This window comes from Watersipora subatra, chromosome 3 (genome assembly GCF_963576615.1).
Source record: "Watersipora subatra chromosome 3, tzWatSuba1.1, whole genome shotgun sequence".
In the NCBI taxonomy this organism is placed as follows: Eukaryota; Metazoa; Bryozoa; class Gymnolaemata; order Cheilostomatida; family Watersiporidae; genus Watersipora; species Watersipora subatra.
In genome coordinates, this window is record NC_088710.1 from 9993476 (window position 1) to 10015914 (window position 22439).

General features: G+C 39.7%; 1 protein-coding gene across 1 annotated transcript in view; it reads right to left on the minus strand.

The window, feature by feature from the left end:
• Positions 1-22439, minus strand: part of LOC137391211 (uncharacterized) — a 51575-nt gene that overhangs the window by 11592 nt on the left and 17544 nt on the right. Inside the window, exons 2-5 of the mRNA XM_068077611.1 lie at positions 5392-5576; positions 5119-5275; positions 4357-4540; positions 410-594 (exon numbers count right to left, since the gene is read on the minus strand). Coding sequence (XP_067933712.1) covers positions 410-594; positions 4357-4540; positions 5119-5275; positions 5392-5555 — 690 coding nt within the window. The 5' untranslated portion in view covers positions 5556-5576. The remainder of the gene's footprint in view (positions 1-409; positions 595-4356; positions 4541-5118; positions 5276-5391; positions 5577-22439) is intronic.

Genomic DNA, 22439 nt, shown 5'->3' on the forward strand with positions numbered 1-22439 from the left:
TTATTATTAGTATTGTATTTACTACCTGTATATTATTATTAGTATTGTCTTTACTACCTGTACATTATTATTAGTATTGTATTTACTACCTGTATATTATTATTAGTATTGTATTTACTACCTGTACATTATTATTAGTATTGTAGTTACTACCTGTAAATTATTATTAGTATTGTATTTACTACCTGTACATTATTATTAGTATTGTATTTACTACCTGTATATTATTATTAGTATTGTATTTACTACCTGTACATTATTATTAGTATTGTATTTACCACCTGTATATTATTATTAGTATTGTATTTACTACCTGTATATTATTATTAGTATTGTCTTTACTACCTGTACATTATTATTAGTATTGTATTTACTACCTGTATATTATTATTAGTATTGTATTTACTACCTGTGCATCTCTAGTAGCATGTAGAGACTGCAGCATCTTCACAGTTTCAGTATCAAAGTCTGAGATGCTCTTTGAGATGAGTTTAAAAAATTTCTCCAAGTCAACTTCTCTTTCCAAAATATTTGTAAATCTGTTCTCTAGAGAGGCTACTAATTCATCTAATGGCAGCAGTTGATGACTTTCCTCTGTAAGTACAAGAATAATTACTTTGTAGCCAACATCTCAAACTGAAACTATTTGGTGCTTTCATCTTTACATTTTTTCTGTACACGTATATTCGTGTGATCAAGTACCTCGCATGATTATATCTTAAAGGTTGACTCGCAACAAAATTCACATTACAGTTATTTGGTATCAAAAGATTCACCATGTTTTACTCTGTTGTGTAGTAAGTGCCAAATATGTGGAAATGTGATTACAAGCTCTTCAAAGCTCAAAAACGAAAAGCCGCCGTAGATTCGAATCTCTTTATTTGGATGACGTAGGCACGAAATTTGGTTATCGTTTTGTCACGTATGTTCTCACGTGAATTGTAAGGCCAATACAAAGCTCAATATAAAACTTATCGTAGTACTAGTTTATGACAAACACTTCGGGTTTTATCGAAGACCCTGTATTAAATATAGATGCTCGCTACTTTACAGTTTTGTTTCGGCCTGGTCTAATCGGCAAGCCGCAATCTGATCATGTGACCCAATACTTCGCAAATCATCTTTGCAGCACTTTTCGATTATCACAGGTGACCAACAGGCTCGTCATGATTATCAGACAATGATATGTACTTCTTCGAGGTAAGGTTAAAAAGTTACATGGATTTTTACGGTAAGTTATAAGATATCAGTGCTAAAAGTGACAGCATTACAACAGCATTACAATGACGATAAAACAGACGCGTAAGAACAATAGACATGGTTTTATCGATTGCGTGAAGTATATTTGTGAAACTATTTCGACGAGTAAGTTGCATGAAAGTGTAAACAGAAACCATCTCACACAAATGCGTCACATTTGAGTCATTTTGGAAAGAGACTTTGGAGAAACTGTTTGTTTTTGAGTTTTTAGGAGCTTGTAATCACATTTCCACATATTTGGCACCTATAACACAACAGAGTAAGACATGGTGAATCTTATGATACCAAATAACTGTAATGTGAACTTTTTCCCAAGTCAACCTTTAATAATCAATCTCATATGTATAATCACACAGCAATTCCCCATCTTACTACAAATGTATCAAAAAGGATGGACCTCATTTTGCTTTCAGACAAACAACTTATTAGAGACCAATATTGTGAGTAGTAGAAAGTTAGACATCAATGTTGTAGCTATTGAAGGTTAGAGATTAATGTTGTAAGACGTATATTGTTACAGCTCAATGCTGTGAGACATGTGAGGTTAGAGATGAATGATGTGAGACATTGAAGGTTAGAGATCAATGTAGTGAGACATGTGAGGTTAGAGATCATTGATGTGAGAAATGTAAGATTAGAGATCAATGTTGTGAGACAGAAGGCATCCGATTCGCATTCATTGAGTGCTGATTATCATGTTTGTATTATTGGTTTTTTCGTGACGTCATTCTATCGCTGTCGGCCATCTTTGTAGAAAACTTTTATCGTTAAAAACTCGAAGCTTCTGCAATGAATTTTTGAAAATGATGTTTTTGTTTGCAATTTTTTTCTTATATTATCAAAACAACACCAAAAATACTATTAAACAAGAGAATAACAATCGTCTTCTCCAAATATTTTTCGCTAACGAGCGCATGTGCAAACGGCTTGATGACATCAAAAAAAAATGATGGATTGAATAGTCATACTGAAGTCTCTCAGATGCTTTAAAGGGGGTGTTACATTCTAAAGTCTGATCATTTTACTAAAGTAGTTACCAGGAAAACAACGTTATTTGAATTAAGAGTTATCGTCCTATGAAACTAATAGCAGTAGACTACTACGACTTAAACCTCTTCTTATAGAAATTCCACATATCGTAAAGCGTCACGTCGATGGAAGTTCTCAAATTCGATTTGAATAACAAGAGTGCAAAGTTGGCCTTGAAAAAATAATTTCTATTTTACAACACTTGGGAGAGAAAACGGCGTACTTGGGTATCTCTATTATAATTATATCTTACAACTCGGGCACTCTAATGCCGGGGTGGTAGGAGGGGTGGTGAATCGTCAGGTGTGCCGAGAAATCACAAAGAGTAAGTAGTCGCCCAATTATTCAACAATAGGTGCCTAACGGCAGTTGACTGGTGCATTTGTTAGAGTATTGTCTATATTATATTATGTTCTATAATATTCCATATTATATTTTAACCTCTAACCCTGGCTTTGAACAGTGAGGTGAACACACAGACACCACTTTTATCATAGTAAAGATATTTTGGTTTTACTATATTATAGACATACAAAATATTTTTTCTTTGTTTTCTTTGCAGCATAAATCTTGCTGTGTAAAAAATAGTGAAAAAGATTGATTTGAATTCACATTGAAGGTGCGCGACACCCTAAGTTAATAGTTGCCATAATCATCTACAATAATAACCAAGTGAAAGTGATAAAAGAAATTGTTGATGCAAACCAATAATACCACAGTCGCTGTACAGTCATTAAATTAAAAAGTTAAGTTTAGTTTTTCATTTTTGAAGGGCCAAATGGGCCAGTCTAGCCATAGCAAATAGGCCAGTCTAGCCATAGCAAATAGGCCAGTCTAGCCATAGCAATAGGCCAGTCTGGCCATAGCAAATGGGCCAGTCTAGCCATAGCAAATAGGCCAGTCTAACCATAGCAAACAGGCCAGTCTAGCCATAGCAAATAGGCCAGTCTAGCCATAACAAATAGGCCAGTCTAGCCATAGCAAATAGGCCAGTATAGCCATAGCAATAGGTCAGTCTAGCCATAGCAAATAGGCCAGTCTAGCCATAGCAATAGGTCAGTCTAGCCATAGCAAATAGGCCAGTCTAACCATAGCAAACAGGCCAATCTAGCCATAGCAAACAGGCCAGTCTAGCCATAGCAAATAGGCCAGTCTAGCCATAGCAAATAGGCCAGTCTAGCCATAGCAATAGGCCAGTCTGGCCATAGCAAATGGGCCAGTCTAGCCATAGCAAATAGGCCAGTCTAACCATAGCAAACAGGCCAGTCTAGCCATAGCAAATAGGCCAGTCTAACCATAGCAAACAGGCCAGTCTAGCCATAGCAAATAGGCCAGTCTAGCCATAACAAATAGGCCAGTCTAGCCATAGCAAATAGGCCAGTCTAGCCATATCAATAGGTCAGTCTAGCCATAGCAAATAGGCCAATCTAGCCATAGCAAATGGGTCAGTCTAGTCTTAGCAAATAGGCCAGTCTAGCCATAACAAATAGGCCAGTCTAGCCATAGCAATAGGCCAGTCTAGCCATAGCAAGCAAAATTTCAGTATTAAAGAAGAAGTTACACAAGGTTTTTGTCTACTGAATGGGTATTCTTTCTGATAAACATTAGTAGACTTCATCAGAATGTATCGGTATTTTTTCTATAATTTGTGATCGTTTTTGATGTTCGAGGTGATCTGATTGCCAGATGTTTCTAAATTAAAATTGATAACAATTGATCACGGGTAAAACGTCAAAAAGTAAAACAAGTGTAAAATGACATCACTAGTTGTTATTGTTGCTGTAGTTGTTATGAGCATTCAAGTTTATGCGTTCTCCTTTACTCTATTTCAGGTTCTCTACTTTGACAGCTTTTTTGCAATTATAGACGCTATAATCGCACTTTCGTTTGTAATAATTTCGTTTGATCCGAGCATTTTCACTCTGATCAGGTTTTATCGATTTTCATTTGAAACATCCTGGCTGTCAGATCACTTCAAACATCAAAAACAATCACAAATGATAGAAAAATACCGATACTTTTTGATAAAATCTACCAATATTTTGTGTACGTCTATCTTTAACTTACCGCCTTGACATTTTGTCAATCCAGAGAAGCAACGACTACAGAAAACCATAAGACAGACTTTACATCCCGAACTGTAAGGCTGTTGCTCATGTCTGTCACATGTTCTTATATCTATCTTCTGTTTCTGTGGTTTGTACTCTTTGATGTCTATATATTTGTGGTCCATGAGAATATCATCATGTGTCTGTAAAATAAACAACCAAAAGTTGAAAGCACACAGAGGGGGGAGTCGTCTCATCTTGGAATAGATGTTTATGCATGCGGAGATAGCACAAAGAGCAGCCTGCACATAGAGCTGCTCAAAACTGCATAAAGAGCAGCGGTGGCCTAGTGGTCGAGAACTCCCAACTTACAAACAACAGTTTAGGGTTTGACTTCCCAAAAGGTCACTGGTGGTGACAGGCATGGCATCCAAACTTGAATTGTTCTCTGCAACTGAACATGTCTCCAGTCAACTAGGCTTCCTTGCCACTGGTTTCAGACATGTCCAGCCAAGATCACATAATCGAGATTGCAGAGTCATTGTTTGTGCAACCACGCTCTTATAAACATGCACAGCATCTGCTTGCAATAAGCTAACCAGACATTCTACAAAGTAAACATTATGGCTGATCTTCGAAGAACTGCTTTTACTCAAATACACACACTACGCATACACGCCGCACACACACACATCACATGCAAACACACGCCGTGCGCACACACCGCATACACAGCGAGCACGCACACACCGCATCACGTCCAGACAAAATCCGCTCTTACCTCTTTGTGTTTAACACAGTATTTCATTTTGCAGTCTGTGCAGTAGATATCAGCTGGTTGTAGATCTATCTCTTTGCTGAGGCACACATCACACCATTCCGTGTTGTCTTCAGTTACATAGGAAGGAAGGTTTGCTGCTGGTATTTCATACACCTCTCTAAATAGACAGAGACTTGATATTATTAGTTCATTGAAAAAACGCATAAGAGTACATATTTGAGGATGGTTGGAAAACCTAATTTTAAGGTTGATGAGAAGCATCATTTTACACACCTGCATCTTTCTATTGGACACTGTATGAGCTGGTTTATGAGATAGAAGTCGGAAAGACACTCCAGGCAATGGACGTGTTTACATGGAAGGATCTTTGGTTCTTCCATTCCCTTACCTTCTCTCATACAGAATCCACATTTGTTTTCTGCCTCAGAGTCCGCCATCGTTTTGCACCTTTATTATAGCTGACAAAAACCAAGTATTGTTAGATGAACACCTCAGAGGCACACCAAACACATTGATCTCTAGCAAACCACAAAAATGACAAGCAACCTAAAAGGGAAATGTAAATGGAGTCTTCTATAACTATGAAATACATGTAAGAAAACAAGAAGTGTTGCATCTTAATTTAAGATCTACTGTTAATATGCTCCTATAATCATCTTGAAATAAGGTAAAACCTCCATTTGAATGTCATGGCGCTCTATTTCTCAATCCTTTTCCTACAGTGACAAATAATGGAGGTGGCGTTCAAATAGAGGCTGGCGTTGTATTTTTCAAATAGCTTGTCAGAATTTTTGGGAAGCTAAATTTAAATCTTTACCGGGCGAAGCAAATGTCGCCTATATTTTGTACTCTCCTTCGGGCGGAGCGACATCAACCTTTTTGGATGCAATTGTGAAGAATTTTGGCCGGCTTTTACTCAGGCACGATCTAACTTGTAATAAATGTTACATGAATGTGAGAAAATGATTGTGGTTTTTCATTTGTTTTTATTCTGAAGGAAATTCCATTAGTCGTGGAGCTTGCGACTACTGCTCTGCTCTCCCATCGAGACAGCGCTCTCTATATATACATGCATTTTACCCGTTCCGGATAATGGAACTAAGTAGGAAATCGTATAAAAGTAAGAATTATAAAATCGCTAACACGTTGGCATGGTTATAATAAACAAACAAATTATAAGCGATATGATACACAATAAAAGAAGCGAACACAACATGCAAAATATGTACGAGTAGTGATGAGAATAATACATTAACAGAAAATCATGGCCCGGCGTCCACCACACAATAAATCTGCGAACTAGCTCCAACTTGTCAAAGATCTTTAAATAAACATGCATTGGGAAGCCGAGAAATATCTCTACAAGGAGATATCAATTGCTTTCTACGAACCTGCGATGATATTATAGCCTACGCCCTGCTTTTTAATTTGCTAGAGCTTTATATTTTTTTATTTCATCTTAAATTTGAAGGTATATCTTCATTTATTTTCAACTATATATCTAACAATGTTGCATAAAAGCTCATTGCATTCATTGATATGTTTACCACAGTTTGCAGCCAAAACTGTTTTTTTATGTGCAATAGAAATGACTTATGAGTGTCGATCAATTGTAAGCCGAGTTACGGTAAACGCAAAGATGCTATCGAATAATATGCTATGAATTTGCAAATTCATAAGTTATATAATGATAATCTAACAAATGCTTCTAATACACTATATATTAAAGAACAAGTGAGATAAATGAACCATACTGATAATACATGCAGAAACAAAAATTGACAACTTGAGACAAAAATATTTGCATCATTCGCGTTCTGATTGTTGCATTCGATAAAACGAATATTTTTTCTGGCTGCTCAATACCTTTTACAATGTTTTCTGACCTTCTGAATGTTTTAAGTTTTTTCTGCACTGCTGAACTAGTCAATATCAGCGACTAAACAATTTCTTAAGCAGAGCAAAACTTTTATTCGCTGCATTTTGCACAAATAATGATCAACTTTTAGCCGGATGGGCATTAAGCACAACTTTTAGCCTAAAACTAGTCGCTCATAAGCCATCGCAAATGTAAACCATTTTTCACATACGAGGTCTGTTAATTAAGTAATGAGACTTTTATTGCAGTGCCAAATATTTACAATTTATTCACAATTTGACTCTATCCCCTTCAAAGTAGTTGCCTTGGCTAGCCACACATCGCATGAATCGGAGTTTCCACTCCTCATAGCAGTGCTGGAACTCAGAAACCGTCAGCGCCTTTAGTTGCTTCGTCACAGCTGCCTTTATGGTGTTCAAGACACCAAAATTCTGTCCTTTGAGGTGTTTCTTGACTTTGGGGAATAGAAAAAGGTCACAGGGACTTAAATCTGGAGAGTATGGAGGATTTGGTACAACTGGTATGCTTTTCTGAGCCAAGAATTCTCTTACAAAGAGTGCGGTGTGGGAAGGCGCATTGTCATGATGCAACATCCAGCTGTCCTTGATGGCTGGCCTTGCACGAGCAACTCGTTTTCGTAACCTTTCCAGGACTGTTTGGTAGAATAGGGCATTGACAGTTTGTCCTTCAGGTACAAACTCTTTATGGATGATACCTTTGCTGTCAAAGAAGCAGATGAGCATGGTCTTCACTCTTGATTTGCTCATTCTTGCTTTTTTGGGTCGAGGTGAGGCTGAAGTGTGCCATTCGAGACTTTGACGTTTTGTTTCAGGATCATACTCAAAAATACATGATTCATCCCCAGTAACAACATTGGAGAAAAAATTTGGGTCAGTGTCAATTCTCTCTAGAAGATCAGAGCAAATGGCTCGTCTGTTCTCTTTCTGTTCGAAAGTCAGATTCTTGGGAACAAACTTTGCCGAAATCTTCTTCATTTCCAGATCAACAGTTAAAATTTGATGGACAGTCACAGGATTTAACTGCAACTGTTCAGCAGTCATCCTGACAATTAAACGGCGGTCTGAACGAACTAAGTCTCTGATTCGCTCAACATTTGCATCATTGTGAACGGATGATGGCCTCCCTGGCCGAGTGTCATCTTTGACAGAGTCCCTGCCTTCAGAAAATGCTTTGAACCACCTAAAAACCTGTGCTCTTGACAGAGCTGTGTCTCCATAAGCTTGTTGAATCTTTGAGTAGGTTTCTGTGGCACTGTGTTGAAGTTTGACACAAAACTTAATTGCACAGCGTTGCTCAACTTTGCTGTCGCTCATTTTTGGAACGCATGTAGCAAATGTCCCTTACAAAAAACTGCTCTCAGAGCCCACCTGTTACACCTATGAGTTTCCTAATTGCACTGCTGATAGATAAGCACCTGCACCATAGTAGTATAGCAGGAGAGTCCCCAGGGAATTCACCATTCTAATGCTATCTGACTTGTCTCATTACTTAATTAACAGACCTCGTATGTCAAAGTAGCAAGACCGTGTTGAACAAGGAACTACTATTAGCCTGATACAGTCACTAATTATTTCTATGATGTGGCTGTCAGAATTTTATCGAAAAAACAAAAGCTTTAAAGTTAGAAAATGAACGTTGATACGAACAGATTCAATGAAAGAATTACTTGTTATTGATGTAACCGAGTCCTTAATAGTACCATTTTATGGATAATTTTTCTGATAACGGGTTCTTATGAGTTCGTAAAGATCAAAAAATATCAAAGAGGCGGCGGCATTCAGATAAGGGAAGCATTCAATTAAAAGTTTTACGGTACGCACTGGTTATAATTAGCTGATGTACGACCTTGCCTATAACTGTCCTACATATTGACTCTTGGTTTAGCCAAATAGGTGTGCTTAAGCTCTATACATGTTTCAACGATGACGTTATGCCCTACTTGCTGTTTTCTTATTCAGTGGTTCAAATACACCTGAACAAGTTATTAAACTTACTGAAATGCTCAACACTTTTATAACCATCAAATACTAAAGCTCAACAGATTACAGTCTCTTAGCAGTTCTATGCAGCTCTAAAAAATGTTCAGGTATTTTACTCTGATAACATTGTGAGTGAAAAAAAGTGAAATTAAGTACTTTATGGAATTGAACAACAATTTAGTACAAACCAGGTTATGTAAAGCTGTTGACAGTCTGTGTGAGCTGCTACAACAAACAATATCTAGCTAAGCTTCTCTCTCAGACCCAACAGACTTTCGTTTATAGACACTTTAGTCAAACTCATCAATACTCATTGAATGCCTGCTATTCTACCAGTAGATATTCTCTTAGTTGATTTTTAGGCTCATGGTATGTTGCATGTGATTATTTAATTGGCATTACGCCCTTGAGGACTTCATTGCGATATATCTGAAGCATGGCATTGATGCTTGAAATACCGTAGATTCCAGCGTGCAAGTCAACTCGGCGTATAAGTCGATGTCTACAGTTTGTTTTACAAATCCTGGTTTTTACATGTCCCTGCTGTATAAGTCAATTCAACTTCTTAGGGTCAAATCGTTTAATAGTTAATAGTTTTGTCAGCATCAGAAGCGGACGATAAGCTGAAGAAATGACATTAAAAACTGCCATCAGCAAAAACGCTAATGTTTTCTGGTGCCGTTGGCAATACGACACTTAAACAAAAGAGCGAGAGAAAGTGGTGCTAATGAAGACCAACGGGCATAGAAACAGCACTTCATCATCGTATTGGCCCGCCTACACAATAGAATAAAACTGCAATCTTTGATAATACATAATTAACAGAGAAGCGAACAGCAAGACACATCCATGTGCAAGAAGGTTGGATGGATGATAGTAGATGTGTAATATGGGTTTAATGAACTTCGGCGTGTGCTTCTCACTAGTACTGCGGATTACCGCTCTTACAAACACTACTATGTGGGACCTGTTACAAGTTGTCTGATCTTACCAAATCTGATTATTTAAATACGGCTGTATTTTAGTCAAAGGCTCAGTAACACTTGTAGTTAATTGCTGTAGGTATAAGAGTAGAACAAGCTGTGTGAAAACCAAAGACTATGTACAGACTAACATGGCAACAATGTATATTTTAACTATTATTTACCACAAAAAATAATTCTATGACAGAAGTGTTGATCCATCACATCAACCATCGCAAACAAATTGCTCTAGTGAATTTTTGCATGCGCTTCTCACTAGTATAACGGATTACTGCGCTTGCAAACACTAACTGCTATGTGGGATCTATTACAAGTTGGTCGATCTTACCAAGTTTGATTATATAAATACTGCTGTATTCGTGTACTACGTATTCTGGTCAATGACTTAGTAACACTTGTGATTCGTTTTTTTAAGAGTCAGCAAGACAAAAATGGTGTTGCTATGCAGCACTAAGCTGCTACGATGGCACACCAACCTTCCCTTTGCCGCCAGCCTTCACCACGAGGGCGATGCACACTCACAGCAGAATACTGTCATGAATCTTACGGCAGTCCCTACTGCTAATCTGTAGGCAAATCAAATAAGCTGCCTCGCTGCTATACAATGGACTCTTAAGCCCGACCACCACACACATATTTCCCGTCAGCAAGGGCATGGCGATTTGTTAAATCAGCTCCCTGGCTTTCCTCGCTGAGGCTTGTCTCAAGCATCAGATTCACGCCTGTTTATATAGCGAGACCTGTTAGTCTCTCAGATTTCCTGTGAAAAGCTAGCTTTTCAGAGCCCTGGCTTTCCATAGAGGCCAGCCCTCGCATTACCGGCTAATCATTAGGCAGCCTCGAATATTTACATAATATCCTACATCTTTTCCAGCATTTTTTAAAGCTCACAAAAAGATGCATTAATCTCGAGTGACCCGCACTCATAGTCATTCAAAAATGCAAGATGCCGTCACACACGCTGCAACCATCTAGACGGTTCAGGCTACTCAGGCAGTCTGTCCGCATCAGCCTCAGGTTCGACTTCCCCAGCTGGCAGCTGAGCTCCGTCGCCTCCCTGTTTCTCTGCTGCATCACCTTTAGCCTCACCTAAAGGCCCAACAGGCAATGCACGGTCAGTAGCCATCTTGACCGGTGGCATATTGACGGCATCAGCTTCCAGGATGTGGCTGCCATCTAAACCCAATGGTCTAGGTAGAATGTCACAGACAAGTCCATGGCTGACATGGCCAGTATTTATGTTGTTGCAAAAGCACCGTCGCCTGACAACCCTCGCATGCCTAGACATGCCATCCACACACACCGTGTGCTTAGAGACTATGCTGGTAACCTGACATAGCATCCACTGTTTTGTGCCACCAGTATTACTGCTCAAAATCATAGTTAGCAGCATTTTATATTAGGCCAATTAGTAATGACAATAACTAAAAATTACATGAACCAAACTAATTATTCCAAAAAACACAATAACCAATGAAAAGTTTTGAATGAAAGTGCCAGATTTAGCATATATGCTATACATCAATTTATGCCTGAAAAGTCATCATGCTTGGATATTACCCACTTCCCAACACATCAAAATGAATCAGAAATATATTCTATTCATAAAAAAGTAAATGTATAAGCAAACTTAAAAGAACTTTTATGTAGAAATAACAACAGGGAAATAACCAAGATACTAGTTGAACATTTTTGGAGCAGCCATTACAGGAAATGGAAATCACATTTCCCCAACTAGTCACATGATAGCAAATCTGCCATTTCATGTAGCATATATGCAACCAATAATATACAGCCCCCCATTGGGGGCTGTATATCATTGATGCAACAATGGGCATGACTTTCAGAACTATGATTTTTTCTAATATATAGAAATCATGACCTGGCAAATTACATGCAGCATATACGTTACAAGGGGTTATATAGGGTTAAAAGCCCTGGCTTTCTATGAAAGCCAACTCCTGCATTACCAGCTAATCACTGGAAAACCTAGAATATTTACATGATATCCCACAGTAAGTACAAGAGAATGAGCTGTGCAAAAACCAAAGATCATATGCAAATCAATACGACTACAATGTATATTTTAACAAATTAATATTTGCTAAAAAACGAAAGATTAATGCTAAATAGGTTAATCCAGTGTCGTATAGTTTCACAGTCCAGTGACCAAAAACCGGAAACAAAAACGTTGAATTCCAAACAAACCCGATCGACATACTGATTGATCTCTAATGGAATATTCATGCCTCGCTTTCAATACCGCTCTTTTTTGCATTTACTTTACGTTTTTACAAAAACGTTATTAGTAGTTTTATGTAAGAATTTTTTTCAAATGGTTCATGTAAGAACAATCAACTTCAAAGCGACTGTTAATGGGAGTAGTTTTTGTTGATTAATGTTGCGGCCTCTCCATTATAACTTACCCTATATAAAAGTAGTAGGCGTGGCCTGTTTGTTTGGAATCGAGCGAGCTCGGGTTTAGTAAAACGCGTGACGCGTGACGAGGCGTGATGGTCAAAAACACTTATAAATAACGTAGAAGCATTCTAGAACACTCATAGATGATATTTTGATGGTTTTCAGTAAGGTCAAAAAATTTTCGTGACAACGCGTGATGGCTAAAATCGTGCAGAATCGTCATAAAATCGTTCCCAATGGCTAACCGGATGCATTCTACGTAATATCTCGACACCAAAAAAATTGTTGAGAAAAAAATTTGATCAAATTGTATTAAAATTGTTTAGAAAGACTTAAAAATTAATTCTACATAGTCAGGAAACATATTTACAGTGCTTAGAAAAAAATTCGACCTGTATTAGCCTGAAAATATTCAACCGTCACGCGTTTTACTACCGTTTTGGTAAAAAAACGGCGACCGTTTAGTACGACGACGGCCACATTATAGTAAAAACGGCAACCGTTTCGCACACGTTTTACTAAACGGGTTGCCGTTTTAGTAAAACGCGTGATGATTTAAAACACTTCAAAATGACATCAAATCTTTCTAAAACACTCCTAGATAATATTTTGATGGTTTTTGGTTGGGTCAAAAATTTGACCAAAAATTGCGTGACAACGCGTGACGGCTAAAATCATGCCAAATCGTCATAAAATCGCTCCCAATAGCTTACTGGATGCGTTTTACGTAATATTTCGACAAACTTTGAAAAACGCGTGATGGTCAAAGTTGGTTTTAAACGACTTTAAAAGACTTACAAATGTATTCTACATCGTCAGGAGTCATATTCACTCATGCTTGACAAAAATATCGACCTGTATTAGCTTGTAAATCGTCACGCGTTATACTATGCGGCTACCGATATAGTAATGTTATGAAATTACATTTTGGCGAGTCCAATGATACTAATTTTTATAGCTTATGTTCCTAGAATTATTTTTTTGTATTGTGTGATTTTTCTTTTGTGATCAGATGGCTAGCTTTACTTTTAAATGAGATAGCTTTTTGTTTTGCGTTTAACTGACTCTCTTTTTGATGATCATTCAGTCAATTCGGACGTGTTTTAAGAAGAGTGTGTTAGAGGTAAATAGAATTCCATCGGAATTGTTAATTTTCCTTGTCGTATTTGTAATTGTAATTGTAAATTGTATTGTATTGTATCGTTGTATTGTATGTTTTGAATCTGGGTTGATTCTACAACTTGTTGTACAACCCAGATAGTATTCATTTGTAATAAAGTAAATACTCACTAGACAAAGGACCCGTGTTTTTGATTTGGAATGATATTTATTTGAGATATATAACCAATTCCATTTCATTGGGGGCTTGTCCGGGATATTTAAATTTAGAGTTGGGATTTAAGATTCTTAACTTTGAGTTTATTTGTCTAGTGAATTTGTCAGTCTGTGTTAGCAGTAGCTAATTGCAATTATGTCAAACCATGATGACTCTGTTGAGGCTGGGTATATTGATGGAGATGACATATTTTATGACAGTAGGGAAGACACTTTCCAATCTACCACTGTAGGTTTACCTACTATACCTTCATTTATTCCACAGAGAACTATTCCTCCTACACCTAGGCCTAGATCTACCGTAGTAGTTGGGTCATCTTATCCTTCTGTCACCCCCAGAGAAACGTTATCTGCTGAGACTGTGATAGATGATGCCTATAATAGGTGCTTTCCCAGCTCAGAGCCACAGATAGGCCTAAACATTTCTCCGGTGCCCACTGCTAGGTCAAAATTAGTGAGGATAAATCAATATCCTGATTCTTTAGGGAAGAGATTGAGTAGGCCTAACCAAACTGTAAATAAGTTTGAAACGACTCCTTGTGTTTCCGACGCCTACGCAAGTACAGGGCTGCCTGTGTTACATAAACCCAGTGCTGCTGAGTCGGCTCCAAAGCCGTTGCATTCTTCAACCTCAGCTCAAATTAATAGTAATACCGAAGATATGTTGCGGACTTTGGTCAACGAGTTTACCCACGCTATAGAGGAAAGGTCAACTTCAAATGTAGTCAAATCAACATTGAAAACCCCTCGCTTTGATGGTACAGGAGATGTACATCTGTTTATACAACAGTATAATGATGTATGCGCATTGAGTGGTTGGGAGGAAAGGGTGGCTTTAGCACAGCTGAGAGGTGCTCTCGATAAAGGAGCAAAAGAAGCCGGCAGAGCTGATAGTGTTAAAGAGGTGTTTCGACGGTTGTTATACATGTTTGGTCTTTTACCAGAGGAAGCACGTGAGAAACTTCATCAAACCCGACGTGAGCCTGGTGAAAGCTATATGAACTTGGGAAACCGGGTAGGAAGACTGGCTCGTCTTAGTTATGGGGGTCTTGGTTCAGAGGTGGAAAGTACTCTTGCTGTGGAAGCGTTTGATCGAGCGCTAGACGACCCAGCATTAAGGCAATATATATCCCTAGCCAAAGTCAATACATTGGATGGAGCTGTTAAAGCTGCAGAGCGCTATGTAATGCTTGCACAAGTACCTCCTAAACCTGCTCCACGACTGGAGCGAAGTGCTAGAGTGGCTGTAGTGGACTCCACACCTGACGAAACTTCAAGATTCAAAGCCGGTTGCCCGAAACCCGACAAATTTGAAACACTGTTAGCTTCATTCTCCCAGAAGTTGGATGCACAGACTAAGCAAATTGAGGAACAGTCACGTCGTCTTGCTCTCTACGAGCAAGGTAACCGACGTCAGACTGACAATTTGTTGAGGCCTAATTCTTCTTCAAATCGTGTTAATGCAGAAAAGAATAGTCGGGCCTGTTACCAGTGTGGCAGTACATCGCATTTTAAGCGAGAGTGTCCACAATTAACCAGTGCTAAATCTAAAAATTCTAGCAATTCGGAAAACTAAGTAGGTCTGCACAGAACACTGCGGAGGCTGGTGGTAGACCGGAATCATATTTCCGCATAAACAGTGGTGGGGAGGAAACAGTAGTCAACATTGATAGCCGAGACGTGGTAAAAGAGCCAGTTGAGGTGCCTGATCACCTACTCACCAACAGGTTACCTGCGTCAACGTACGGTTCTTCAGTTACGACTACTTCGAACCAAACCACTGCTTGCACAATATCGGAAAACTTTTCCGTGAACATGGCATCATGCACACCTGCGTTATATTTGCCTGGAAGAGTTGGGCGTATAGCAGTTCGCTATCTATTGGATAGCGGATGTACCCTCAACATTCTCTCCAAAAGAATATTTAATAAACTTCCTCAGGTTACTAAGAAGAGTATGAAGCCTTTTCATTGCAATACTGGAACCTTGGCAGATGGGTCAGGGTTGCCAATTGAGGGTCAGGTAGAGTTGGATAGTAGACTTAGATCAGAAATGATCAATGTGTCTTGGGTAGTAGCCAACATTGAACCTGACGCCATTTTAGGTATGCCTTTTCTGCTAGGTAATAATTGTCAACTTTTCTGTAGTAATTTCACATTAGTAATGAATGGTAAAACTCTACGATGTTCTGACCGCCATGGAGTGGACTACACTAGCTCTGTGCAGGTAGTGTCTGACGTAGATGTTCCTCCGCAATCTGAAAAACTGTTGGATTGCCAATTATCAAGAGTTATCAATTCTTCTGTTGGAATGGTAGAAATGAGTAGAGCGACAGTTTCCAGAGGTTTAGCTTTGGCTTCTTGTGTTGTAGCATGCACCAAGGGAGATAGGTTTGTGGTCAGATGTTTGAATCCACAAAATAAGACGGTATTCATTCCGTCTGGGTCAATTATTGGTCAATGTTTTAGTGTGGAAAGTGACCAGCTTGTCGAAACGCCAGTCGAGTGTGACACAGGTCAGAATTCAAAGCAAGGGGAATTGCTATCTGATAAACCTGTACCAGAACACTTGGAAAATTTATACAGAGAAGCCAGTAGCATTTGTACACTGACATCACAACAGAAAGTGATTGCCGGCCTACTAGACCGGTTTGGAGATGTTTTCTCTGCCGGAGATCACGATATGGGGTGCACAACTCTGGTTCAACATTCGATTCCTATCGAACCGGGAACTAGACCCATTAAACAGGCACCTCGTCGTCTAGGGGCGGAGAAAGAGGTGGAGGTCGATAAGCAGGTTAAGAAGTTGATCGAGCAAGATCTTATTGAACCAGCACAGGGGGCGTGGAGTTCTCCAGTGGTGCTGGTTAAAAAGAAAGACGGAAGCTGGAGATTTTGTATCGATTATCGACGACTTAATGCCGTCACGGTACATGATGCTTACCCACTTCCCAGAATCGACGAAAGTTTAGAAGCTTTAGCTGATAGTCAATATTTTTCTACTCTTGATTTAATGAGTGGATATTGGCAGGTTCCTTTAGATGAAGACGCGAAGAACAAATCTGCTTTTTGTACTCGGGGAGGGTTATGGCGATGGAAAGTCTTACCATTTGGTTTGACCGCCGCCCCGGCCACTTTCCAACGTACGATGGAGCGGGTTCTCCACGGTCTTCATTGGAAGTCAGTGTTACTCTATCTAGACGATATCATTGTCATTGGTAAAACCTTTGAGCAACAATGTTTGCATCTAGAAGAGGTCCTATCACGTCTTCGCGCTGCCGGGTTAAAGCTCAAACCATCGAAATGTCACATTTTTCAACAAAAAGTGAAATATTTGGGTCATGTGGTTAGTGATGCAGGAGTGTCTACCGACCCGGATAAGATAGCCGCTGTGCAGGAGTGGCCAGTTCCAGAGAACTTGACAGAGCTGCAATCGTTCCTCGGGTTCGTGGGGTACTATCGTCGTTTTGTCGACAACTTTGCATGTAAAGCCCGCCCTTTAACTAAATTAACTGGGAAAAATACACGTTTCCAGTGGTCAGAGGAATGCCAAAAAGCGTTTGATTTTCTTCGACAATCTTTGATGACCGCACCTGTCCTGTCTTATCCTAATCCTCAGTTGGAGTATATCTTAGACACGGATGCCTCTCTAAATGGTGTGGGCGCAGTGTTATCCCAAATTCAAAAGGGTGAGGAAAAAGTGATATCGTATTACAGCAAAGCTCTTTCATCGGCAGAACGCAATTACTGTGTCACACGTCGTGAGCTCCTAGCTATTGTGAAGGCGGTAATCCATTTCAGACCTTATCTATACGGTCGAAGATTTAGAATTCGCACCGATCATGCTTCTCTGCTCTGGCTGTGCCGGAAGACAACTCCTTCAGCACAAGTGGCTAGATGGCTAGAAATTCTAAGTGAATTCAATTTTGGTATAGAGCATAGGCCCGGCGGAGTCCACAGTAATGCAGATGGCCTGTCACGCCGCCCATGCCGCGACTGTTCACAGTGTGACAGAATGGATCGCACTGGTGGGGGCCCTAGTTTACCTGATATTCGTAAAGAACTCTCAGACATGAGAACCCAGGAAGATACGGTTGTCACCGATATTATTGGCGAGCAACTGTATGGTGCTTCTGACTTTGTTAGTCACTATGATAATCCCTCTAATGAGTGCCATAGTGTCTTGCAGGAAAAAGCCAGAGATGGTTCTCTTGTGTGTCCAGTTAATGGAGACAATCTGCAAGACAGCGGGGAAGAACAAGTATCTCTACCGCTACCAACGCCTGATTCTACCGAAACCAACCTTGTACTGAGTGGCGCTCAGAAGGAACAAGGAGAAGTTTCAACGGTATATAAGGCTGTTGATGACCAGGTAGCTATTGATGCATCTATCGTCAATTTGGGAAGTTGGGAACTACGAAAACTCAATTCAATGATGTCATTAATGAGAATTCGAGACGATGGTGTCCTGGTTGTTCGAATTCTCAATGGCCAAAGAACTAAAGAGGTCATTGTCTGTCCTAAGACATTGCGAAAGGATTTAATATGGTCCACCCATACCCTCTCTCATTCCGGTCGGACAAAGACCTTAAAAAGGTTGAGGCTAACCTGGTATTGGCCGGGCATGACCGCTGATGTACGTAGGCTGTTACGTACTTGTGAAATTTGTCAACGTGCTAAGTCCGGGGGCCTTCTTCCCTCTTCCAGGGCTGGGCCACTCTGGGTTGGTCGACCATGGCAAAAAGTTGCTATTGATTTAGTGGGACCGTTGCCAGAAACCTTGAGAGGAAATAAGTGGGTCTTAGTTCTTACCGATCACTTTACTCGGTGGCAAGATGCGTTGCCTCTTTCGGATGCAACCGCACCCGTTGTTGCCGAAGCTTTAGATAGTCGAGTTTTTTGTTATTTTGGTCTCCCTGAAGAACTTCATAGCGATCGTGGTTTGCAGTTTGAAGGTGAACTTATGACCGAACTATGTCGTTTTTGGCGAATAACTAAAACACGTACTACACCGTACCACCCTCAGTCTAATGGAGTGGTGGAACGGGGTAATCGAACTCTTGGTGACTCACTTCGATCCATGCTCCTCAGTTCCGGACAAGAACAGAATAACTGGGATTGTTTGCTACCTCAAATTATGCGAGCTCTGCGAGCTACTCCGCATTCAAAAACTGAGGAAACTAGCAACTTTCTCATGTTTGGACGGGAATGTCGCCTGCCAGATCAGTTGATTGGTGGTACGTATTCATGTGAGCTGAACACAAGGCTAGAGTATGCCCAAAGACTAAAGGAGCGTCTAGAGTCAGCTCATGATCTGTTGAGGTCCCAACAGAGTTTACTCATGAGATGGCCTGACTCTGACGAGGAACCCTTATTTAAACCCGGCGAGTTGGTTTTGGTACAACGCAAGCGAAAGAAAAAAGGAGTTAACCCTAAGCTTCTGCCAAAGTTCGAGGGTCCTTTTTTTATTCGCAAGTCATTTAATAATGGCACCTATAAAATAGACGGCCGAGGAGTAGTCAACGAATGTCGATTGAAATTATTTGTTCCTTGTGCTGACGCGGACGGTCGACAAACTCCTCATTTAGGACAAACCACCCATCAGTCTATTCTAGAGTACACAGATGAACCTGACAACAGGTCTGTTCACTCAGACTTGGCTGGTGATCCTGTTGTTCCAGAACCTGTGTTGCCTACGGGAAGGTTAGGAAGGACTCGACGCCGACCGAGGCATTTATTTGATTACACATTGTATTAGTTTTGAGTAGCGGTGCAAAACTAAACTAAGTAGATTGACTTCTTTGGTAGTGTCAGTTGTGATAATTATGAGCATGTAGATCTAATTCTCTTTTCATATGTAATTGTTAACATAGACTGGTTTATTTCCCTATGCACGAGGTGAAGGACTTTCTGTCTATCATTGCACACACCAGCATGCTGCACCTACAACTACTTATGGCACCAGCAACTCTTCCTTGCTTCCAATTCTGAAGTTGGTTACGTCTCTTACTACAGATGGCGGAATCGGTCCCACTCCAAATTGAAGTAGACGTAGAGGAGGAACAGATTGTGCTGGATAATAATGAAGACGAAAATTTAACGGTATCACCGGAACCTGAAGAACCGGTGGTCAATGTAGAGGAGCCCGAAACTCAGCTTACGACCACGGGCCCCGTCAGAAAGCGACTGCGCACTGTAAAGTTTGTCGATGAACAAACATCCGTGGAAGTCAAGAATGCCCGCCTTCACCTTAATGGATGCAAACTGTGTTCGTTTACCATATCTATCCCTGACAAACTTACGGAGCATATCCGCACCCACTTCACAAGGTTTTTCTGCTCCTGTGGTGTGTCGGAAAATATCAAATCGTTGATCGGCATGCATATTCAACAGCAGAAGAGGAACTTGGCCGCCGATCACCAGGACATAACGAGTTGTTATGAAGTGGACCGAACGCTTTTCCAGAATTTCCTACAGTTTGTGGGGTTACCAGATTCTACAGCGTTTGGAGAACTGGTGCACAGGAAGGATGGTGCTCGCAGCATCAAAGTGGAAACAGTAACTGCCCCAGCCACCACTTCTAATGATGCGTCATCCCTCAGTGTGACTTTCAACAAACGGAATCGGGATGTTCGGCTACTTATGAATGAAGAGGAGTCGACTGCTGCCGCAGCAAGCATTCGTGCTGGTCGGGAACAAAAGCAACAACAATCCCATAAACCATCCTCGGCATGTGTTGCTGCCCTCCGACCTGCCCTGAAACGAACAATGAGCGGTAGTGTTGTTAGACCCTCGACTCCTTTCACAGCGGTTCCCCGACCAACTACGCTAAATACGGCTACTACCAATGTACACTGCAATGCTGAAGTTTTGGTACTTCGAGAGGAGTTAAAGAGGGTTACTGCAGAACGTGATCGCCTCCGCGAAGAGAACATTGCTCTGCGAGTGGAAAACCAAGGCGCTCGACAGACGATTGGAACTGTACAAGAGCACCTTTCCCAAATCCAGCAAATTGGGAGACACCTGGGAATGGCTAGAGATTTGATTCACAAATTTATAGGGAATTAAAGTTGTACGAGTTTCCAATGTTGAATTGGGGTAAAACTTAACAACTTCTCCTATTAATAAGTTTCGACGAATTGTCGAAGAACAAACTTATATGTAATTTCTTTTTGTTGGCAATCGATGCTAAGATCATGTTGATACTGTGTCGCATCTAGGGGCGGAGAATGTTATGAAATTACATTTTGGCGAGTCCAATGATACTAATTTTTATAGCTTATGTTCCTAGAATTATTTTTTTGTATTGTGTGATTTTTCTTTTGTGATCAGATGGCTAGCTTTACTTTTAAATGAGATAGCTTTTTGTTTTGCGTTTAACTGACTCTCTTTTTGATGATCATTCAGTCAATTCGGACGTGTTTTAAGAAGAGTGTGTTAGAGGTAAATAGAATTCCATCGGAATTGTTAATTTTCCTTGTCGTATTTGTAATTGTAATTGTAAATTGTATTGTATTGTATCGTTGTATTGTATGTTTTGAATCTGGGTTGATTCTACAACTTGTTGTACAACCCAGATAGTATTCATTTGTAATAAAGTAAATACTCACTAGACAAAGGACCCGTGTTTTTGATTTGGAATGATATTTATTTGAGATATATAACCAATTCCATTTCAGTAAAACAGCGACCGTTTCGCACACGTTTTACTAAACGGGTTGCCGTTTTAGTAAAACGCGTGATGATTAAAAATACTTCAAAATGACATCAAATCTTTATAAAACATTCCTAGATGATATTTTGATGGTTTTTGGTTGGGTCAAAAAATTTACCAAAAATTGCGTGACAACGCGTGACGGCTAAAATCATGCCAAATCATCGTGAAATCGCTCCTAATGGCTTACTGGATGCGTTTTATGTAATATTTCGACAAACTTTGAAAAACGCGTGATGGTCAAAGTCGGTTTAAAACAACTTTAAAATATTTACAAATGTATTCTATATTGTCAGGAGTCATATTCACGCATGCCTGACAAAAATTTCGACCTGTATTAGCTTGTAAATCGTCACGCGTTATACTATGCGGCTACCGATATAGTAAAACGGCGGCCGTTTTGCACACGTTTTACTAAACGGGTTGCCGTTTTAGTAAAACGCGTGATGATTTAAAATACTTCAAAATGACATCAAATCTTTCTAAAACACTTCTAGATAATATTTTGATGGTTTTTGGCTAGGTCAAAAAATTGACCAAAAATTGCGTGACAACGCGTGACGGCTAAAATCATGCCAAATCGTCGTAAAATCGCTCCCAATAGCTTACTGGATGCGTTTCACGTAATATTTCGACAAACTTTGAAAAACGCGTGATGGTCAGTTGGTTTTAAACGACTTTAAAAGACTTACAAATGTATTCTACATCGTCAGGAGTCATATTCACTCATGCTTGACAAAAATATCGACCTGTATTAGCTTGTAAATCGTCACGCGTTATACTATGCGGCTACCGATATAGTAAAACAGCGACCGTTTCGCACACGTTTTACTAAACGGGTTGCCGTTTTAGTAAAACGCGTGATGATTTAAAATACTTCAAAATGACATCAAATCTTTCTAAAACAGCCTTCAAATAGTTTTACCTTGAAAATAAACTCCCCGGTTTGTTAAGACATTATTTAAAAAACACATAGAATGCCATTGGGAG